At 46.3% G+C, this 7181-nt stretch overlaps 1 protein-coding gene across 4 annotated transcripts; it reads right to left on the bottom strand.

The window, feature by feature from the left end:
* Nucleotides 1-214: 214 nt before the first annotated feature.
* Nucleotides 215-5105, bottom strand: LOC101773363 (calcium/calmodulin-regulated receptor-like kinase 2). Of its 4 annotated transcripts, none has more exons than XM_022826192.1 (8): nucleotides 4709-5105; nucleotides 3960-4506; nucleotides 3528-3681; nucleotides 2477-2603; nucleotides 2208-2293; nucleotides 2065-2136; nucleotides 1599-1802; nucleotides 215-834 (listed from the first exon to the last, which is right to left on the bottom strand). In XM_022826192.1, exons 1-8 carry the CDS (start codon nucleotides 5088-5090, stop codon nucleotides 517-519), a joined length of 1890 nt encoding a protein of 629 aa, XP_022681927.1. In that variant the 5' UTR covers nucleotides 5091-5105; the 3' UTR covers nucleotides 215-516. The 4 variants fall into 4 exon arrangements, with proteins under 4 accessions (XP_022681927.1, XP_022681928.1, XP_004965232.1 ...); XM_022826193.1 differs by having other exon boundaries at nucleotides 373-834; nucleotides 3960-4627; XM_004965175.2 differs by having other exon boundaries at nucleotides 373-834; nucleotides 3960-4538.
* Nucleotides 5106-7181: the final 2076 nt, after the last annotated feature.

Genomic DNA, 7181 nt, shown 5'->3' with positions numbered 1-7181 from the left:
TGCTGCGTTTGTTGCTGCAGTGTTTGTATTCCAAGGTACTTTTGCTATTGCACAACTATGACACCAGAAAATTAAGAAAGAAGAATGTCCAAAGAATAACGGCGACTGATGGAAATAAAATTCGCAGTTGATTTTTTTTTCAATGGTTTAAAACATCCTGGATTCTTTCAGCGGTGTTTCTTGAAGCTCATGGAACTTACGATGGTTCTATAAGTTAAAACAAAATTTTCCATGTTGATTTACCGTAAATCCGTAATATGGATGCCATTGTCTTGCTAAATGCTACAACTACTACTGCTGATTATTTAAAACGATTTCAAATCTAAGGTAAGTCAGAACTCCAATTAACGGGACCTCTCACTGCATCCAAGAGATCTTCAAGGACCTCAACTACTTGATGCTTTCATCAAACAGCTACAGCTTCCTCGAACCAAGTTCAACCCTTTTTACATTTTGATTTACTTTTTGATCAAGTTAAAATCTAACTCTACAAGGAACCTACATACTAGAACAAGCTCATGCCCTTATCGGCGTCAGTTCTTTCATGCTGGTAATGTCGCTCAGCTCGACATGCTGGTACTCTATCCTCCTCAGGACTGTCCTGGTCTCGCTCCTTGGCAAAGTCAGAGCATCATGCTTTGTCAGCTGGCGCTGCCTGAGCCTTGAGATGGCCTGCGTGACCTCTGATATCCAAGGGCGCTTCCTCGGACTCTTGTTAACGCATCGGTAGGCAACATCAGCAAGCATCCTAACCTCTTCAGGGATGTTCCCTACTAGGAGGTCCTTGTCCAGTATCTCATCCCAATCAACCCTTCCCTCCCCTCCAATTGCTGCCTGAAAGGATCCATGCATCATATAAATACTCCACAGCACGACCGATGACACTTGTGCTCACAGACTGCTTTCACAAGGCATCTTCATCTTACAGCAATATAGTAAGGGGCTGTTTGGATCTTTAGTCCTGACTAAAATTTATGTCACATCGAATATTCAGAGGCTAATTAGGAGGACTAAACATGAGCTAATTATAAAACTAATTACACAGATGCAGACTAAACATTAAGCCTAATTAATCCATCATTAGCACATGTTTACTGTAGCATCATATTGTCAAATCATGGATTAATTAGGCTTAATAGATTTGTCTCGCAAATTAGTTTCCATCTGTGCAATTGATTTTGTAATTAGCCTATGTTTAATACTCCTAATTAGTATCTAAACATTCGATGTGACTGGAATTTTAGGAGGTGCTAAAGAAACAAACACAAACACAAGTAGTAAGAAGTTGTACTAAACAACAATGTTTGTGACTGAGGTTCAGAACAATGTTTGCTACCCAACATGATGCTTCACAGGGTAATGAAGGACTAAAATGAACTATAGTATTATACATAGCTCATGCAAAACTTATGTCTTAGTTAGTGCACTGGTCTGATGTGCATGACTTAAAAGTGGAGTTGTGAGTTGTGACCGGGCAGAACTAGTCTAATATAAAACATGTGACCAACCTCCTAACTTTGAGTGATAATACCTATTGAATAAGTGGAAAACAGGCTTTCTAATTCTGATGGACTTTCAGTAACGTTAAAATGACTTACCAGATTAATGTAATCCATTAGACCTTGTTGTGGATTTATGGCTGTTATCAATTCAAAAAGTATAATGCCAAAACTATACACGTCACTCTTCTTTGTCAACTTATTTGTGGACATGTAGTCAGGATCCATATATCCATAGGTGCCCTTGAGACCCGATTTCCTTCCATCATAAACTTCCTCCTTTGATAGACCAAAGTCTGCAACCTGCACCCACCCGGAAAAGGTAAATTAGAATATATGAGCATAGTTTCAGGCTAAGTATTTTGTCTTGTGATTTTAATCTTGCTTTTAGTTGCATATATCCAGGTTGAGTTGAATCATTCAACTTTATACTAATCAGGAGTAGTATTGGTTCAGTTAAAACAACTGACAGGATGATACTTAAAAGTGCATATGGAGCAGTTGAATGATCAATACTTCAAAGTGACAAGATAATACTTAAAAACTACATCATAAATTGTCAAACCTTGGCCCTCATTGAATGGTCCAAAAGTATATTATCAGACTTTAAGTCTCTGTGAATAACAGGTGGAACAGCCTGCACACATGAAACATAGATCAGATAACTTTCTGAACACACACTTCAATAGTCATGAACAGTTAGTGTACCCCTTCATGCAGATACTCAATCCCATGAGAAATATCGTGAGCAATTTGCAGCCTTTCTTGCCAGCTCAAACTCCGTTTATTGTCACCTGAATGGCATTATGTCAAAGTAATTAGGAACAAGTCTTTCAAATGACAAAACAATTGTTTGTTCGCTACGTAGTGCACTGAAATACTATATGCTCTGTGTAAAACTAATATGCAAATCATTTTTGTAATGTTTCTTCATTTCATGCTTCATTTTACAAAATTAGAGAAATTGTCTCCCTTACCATACAAAAGTCTTGCCAAACTCCCATTGCTCATGTACTCGTAAATCAGAATGCGCTGACCTTTTTCGACGCAATATCCGACCAAATTAACAAGGTTCCTATGATGCAACCTGCTAAGCAATGCTACCTGCAAATAATTAAAATGTAGTCACGATTGCACTTTGATCAGATCATTAGAGTCAAATGTCCACAGCACTACTTCACATAGATTAAAGGTACTTGCTTTAGGCTTTACCCACAGCATGTTTCTTTTTTTTTCTTTCCTTTCCTTTTGAGGCAAAGGATGCTTCAATTTTTTGAGGCAAAGCGTGTTCCATCATTCAAGAACATAATTACTTTGTGACAACAAGTGGATGTATCTGAGAAAAAAGTAACCCTGAAATTAGCTAATCATAGGGATGGGACTGAACAGGGGATGTTTGGATACGAGGTGCTAAACTTTAGCAGGATCACATCGGATGTTCGGATGCTAATTAGGAGGACTATACATGAGCTAATTACAAAATTAATTGCACAGATGGAGTCTAATTCACGAGATGAATCTATTAAGGCTAATTAATCCATCATTAGCAAATGGTTACTGTAGTCACATTGTCAAATCATGGACTAATTAGGCTTAATAGATTCGTCTCGCGAATTAAACTCCATCTGTGCAAAGTTTTGTAATTAGACTATATTTAATATACGTAATTAGTATCAAACATCCAATGTGACAGGAAGTTTAGCGGGGGTATCCAAACGCTAGGAGGCCCTTCTTTTTCAATGCATTTGCACTTCTCTCTAGACACATGGTACTTATTCTTTTTAGGTGAATGTGCTCATTTCTCATCAGCTTTTTGACTCCATACTATGTCACCAGAGTGCAATGGCAGTGTTTTGTCGATTGGAGCATCATTGAGGACACAGCATGACAACAAACAAGCCAATTTCCAGGATAGTTGTTCCTCAAAACAAAGTGCATAAGTCTTACCACATCCATCACACCAACCAAAGTTGATAATTTTCTTAGAACAAAAAACAAAAAATGAAACCCCGGAAAATATTAACATACCTCAGTCTGGAACTCTCTTTCCCCTTGCCTTGAATCACTCGCAAGAACCTTTACAGCTACCACTTCACCGGTGGCCATTACAGCCTTGTACACAGGACCAAACGATCCTTGCCCCAGAATTGTGGTAAAGTTGCTGGTAGCCTTCTGCAGATCCCTGAGCAGCAACCACCAGCAACGTGATGGAACAATTCAGAAATGATTATTTTGATCATATGCAAGTGGCTACTCAGTGACAACCTAACAGACCCATCTGACTTGCAGTAATTTTTCGCAGGGATTTCACGGGGAACATTGCAAGTGGCTACTCTATTCAGTGACAGCCTTAACTGAAGATTTGATTCTGGAACATGCCCATGTTCGAAACAGGCGTAAAACTGCCAAAAAGAACATGAACAACTGAACACGAAGATTAAAGAGTAAGAATTGCCATACTTGTAATGATATTTTGGGATCCCGGAAACGGTCAGCTGCGGCGGCTCCCTGCCGTTGTGGCCGGCGCCGCCTCTCCAGGCCCAGAACGCGGCGCGCTTGGCCGTCGGCGGGTGGCCCCAGTCGGCGACGCTCTCGGAGACCACCGAGACGGAGACGCTGGAGTCGAGGCTGGCGCAGCGGGAGCCGTCGGCCCGCAGCGTCGCCGAGGGCGACTCCAGGGACCGCGTCCGGGCCGCGACGCTGGCCCGCCGGCGGTACAGCCAGATGGCCAGGAGCACGCACGCCGCCGCGAGCGCCGCGGCAGCGACGCCGGCGGCGACCCCGATGAGCACCTTATCCCTACCGTCCATCCCGGCGGCGCGCCTCCCGGTGCCTCCCCGGCGAGGCAACGAACATGCCGTGCGAGGCAACGCTAGGGAGCACGAACCGCGCGCCTCTCGGTGCCGGGTCCTAGCTTCCTCCTGCTCCTGCCATGGGAGCGGCACCAGAAGAAACGCGTCAAGAAGCCATCTTCCACCGAAACATCCCGCTGGCAGGCGGCGGCAGCCTGGCACAACGCGGCAAAGGTTGAAACGGCCCCTGCGCGGCGACGTCACGCGGTAAGACGCAATTTCGGCGCTAGAGAACTTCGCGGCGCCATGGGGGCAAGATGCAATTTTGCAGAGCAACTTAGCCGTAAAACAGCGAAATTCAGTTGGGCATGAACAGAGGCATCTAAAACTTGGCAGCAAAGCGTTGCACCACCATACCTTGATGCCGAGAATTCCGGTCGCCGGAGTTAACCCCAGTGCCTTGCTTCAAAGAACTGGGAGCAGAGAACGGATCGAGGAGACGACCGAGAGGAAATCCTGTCTCTCCCTCTCTCTCCTCGAGTCCTCCTCTGTTGCTTTCTCCTCTGCGTGGTGGAGTAGGGTCGTAGGGAGGGGAGGAGGATGGGTTCAGAGCAGAGTGGCGCGTGGAAAAGGGCAGCGTCCCCTGTCCCGAAGTCGACGCAGTCCACGCGAACGCAAGCACGCAACTAGTATCTGGCTTGAAAACAACTGGTGCAGATATCCATGGCGGGGCTCGCTCGCAAGACCGGGAGAGGAGAAATGATATCTGTCGTCGACCTCGCCTGTTCCTCCTCGTCATCTGTTTGTTTTCGGGCTTTTTGTTTAGATTCTGACGAAGCTACATGGGTCTTGAATTCTCGATTGCGAGACGGGAGCAGTTGGTGGCCGTGTTTGTTGAGATTTGAGGTGAGACCCTGTCAATTGTCATGTGCACACGGGTCATGGTCGTGCAGGTACATTACATCCATCGATTTGATACTCATGCTGTGCCCTCCCGGATAAAAGCCTAGCCATATTTGCCTTTGTAAAATGGTTTATTTTCTGATAAATTCCTATGTAAAATGGTTTGAACAAGCACTTGCTGGCCTTTCTAATGTGAAGCGTTTTTTTCCGAACGAAAGGTCACGAAATTGTGCCTATTTCATTGATAGAGAAGAAGAGTACAACCAGCTAGCCAGAAAGAAATAAAAGAGTTATTCTCGCTATACAAGAGACGCTGGCCCCCAAGCTGCTGCCTCGCTTTTGATTTTGGCCATCAATCCCGACGCCGACGTTTCTGGCTATCTAAAAACTCTTGCGTTTCGCTCGTTCTAGACCTCCCAAATTACTAGTATTGTTAAGGTCCGAATCGCTTTACGGGAGACATGGGCGCTCAAAATGATATTATCCCACCACTGCAGCATGTCTTCACTGGGCCTCCAAAATTGAGGGTGTAGAGTAGGTTGTGCCGTCCAGGATGCTACGAGGCTCCATAATCTTCTTGTATATCGACATTCTGCTAGAAGGTGGAGAGCCGCCTCAAGAGCATTCCAGCATAAAGGGCAGGAAAGGTTGTGTGCCCATCCTCGACGTTGCAGCCTGTCCGATGTCCACACTAGGTTTTGAGTTACCAGCCATGCAAAGAATTTGCATTTAGGCGGCGCCCATGATTTCCAAATCAATTAGTTTTGGCGCTTTGGCACATCCAAGGTGTTGCAATTTGTAGGCCGATGCCGCCGTGTACTCTCCGGTTGCTGTGAGTTTCCATCTGATTTGATCTTCCTGGTTCGGTTGTAGCTGAATGTCACCGAGCATTTCCCAGAGTGTGAAGTACTCGTGGTGTGTTAGTGTGAGCCCTTCTACCCTCCCTATGTCTCGTATCCAAGTGTTTCAGTGTAGCCCGCTACTACTGTTCTGTTTTTCAGCCGGCAGAACTTGAAGAGAGTTGGTGCTATGTCCTTGGGTTTAACGTCCCTAAAATTCACCAAATTAAATCACTCGCTAAAAATGATTTTCAAAAATTTTTCTCCGGTTAAGCTCCCAAATCTCGTTTTCCCCGCGATTCCGCCGTCTCAGCACCAAAGCCGACCACCGTCCAATCGTTTTCTTTTCTTCTCCACACTTCACGCCATGTTGTCGGCCCGACCGCTTCCGCAATACCTGCCATCCCCCTCCCTCTCTCTTTAACTCTTCACACAATTTAATCTTTCCCTTTTTACTCCAATCCTTTTTCCTTTTTACCTCATCTCCTTTTTCTCCTTTCCCTTTTCTTCCCATTCTCTTTCTCTCTTCCTTCTCCTTCCCCTTCCTCCTTTTTTCCCTCATCCTTTTCCTTGGCCGCGCACGCCTGCCTCCCCGCGCGCCTGCCCGGCCCCCCTCGCACTCCTGTTGCGCTCGTGTGCTCGCTACCCGGCGATGCTAGAACGCCGCGCCCACCTCGGCCCCCACCACGCCCGCGTCAGAACGACGCGTCCGCCCCAGCCCCGCACCCGCACCGCACGCCAGCAGCCCCGCGCTCGCGCCCGGTCCCGCACCCTGCGCCCCGCATCACTCGCCACGCCCCGCTCTAGCCCCCACCGCGCCCTGCGCCCGCGCCGCTCGCCGCCCTTGGCCTCGCATGCCACCGCATGCCCACACGTCGTGCCTGGCCCCTACCGTAGTGTAACATCCATAAAATTCACCAAATTAAATCACTCGCTAAAAATCATTTTCAAAACTTTTTCAATGCTTGAGCTCCCAAATCCTGTCTTCCCGACGATTTCGCCATCCCGGCACCCAAGGCCGACGACCGTCCAATCTTTTTCTTTTCCTCTCCGCGCATCGTGCCACGTTACAAGCCCGACCACTTTCGCAATCTCTGCCATCTCCCTCTCTCTCTCTTTGCCTCATCCGCAGTTGTAACGCCGGTTGG

The sequence above is a fragment of the Setaria italica genome, chromosome IV (assembly GCF_000263155.2).
Source record: "Setaria italica strain Yugu1 chromosome IV, Setaria_italica_v2.0, whole genome shotgun sequence".
Lineage (NCBI taxonomy): Eukaryota > Viridiplantae > Streptophyta > Magnoliopsida > Poales > Poaceae > Setaria > Setaria italica.
Note: the sequence above shows the minus strand (reverse complement) of the source record. Positions and strands in the feature narration are given on the sequence as shown.

Bases quoted from the DNA above. Each gene is read 5' to 3' on its own strand.
- LOC101773363 (XM_022826192.1), bottom strand. From the start codon at position 5,090: ATGACGAGGAGGAACAGGCGAGGTCGACGACAGATATCATTTCTCCTC. The intron at 2,604-3,527 runs GTATGTTAATAT...AATTATTTGCAG, and splicing joins AAAGAGAGTTCCAGACTGAG to GTAGCATTGCTTAGCAGGTT. The intron at 2,137-2,207 runs GTACACTAACTG...TCATGTGTGCAG, and splicing joins TTGAGTATCTGCATGAAGGG to GCTGTTCCACCTGTTATTCA.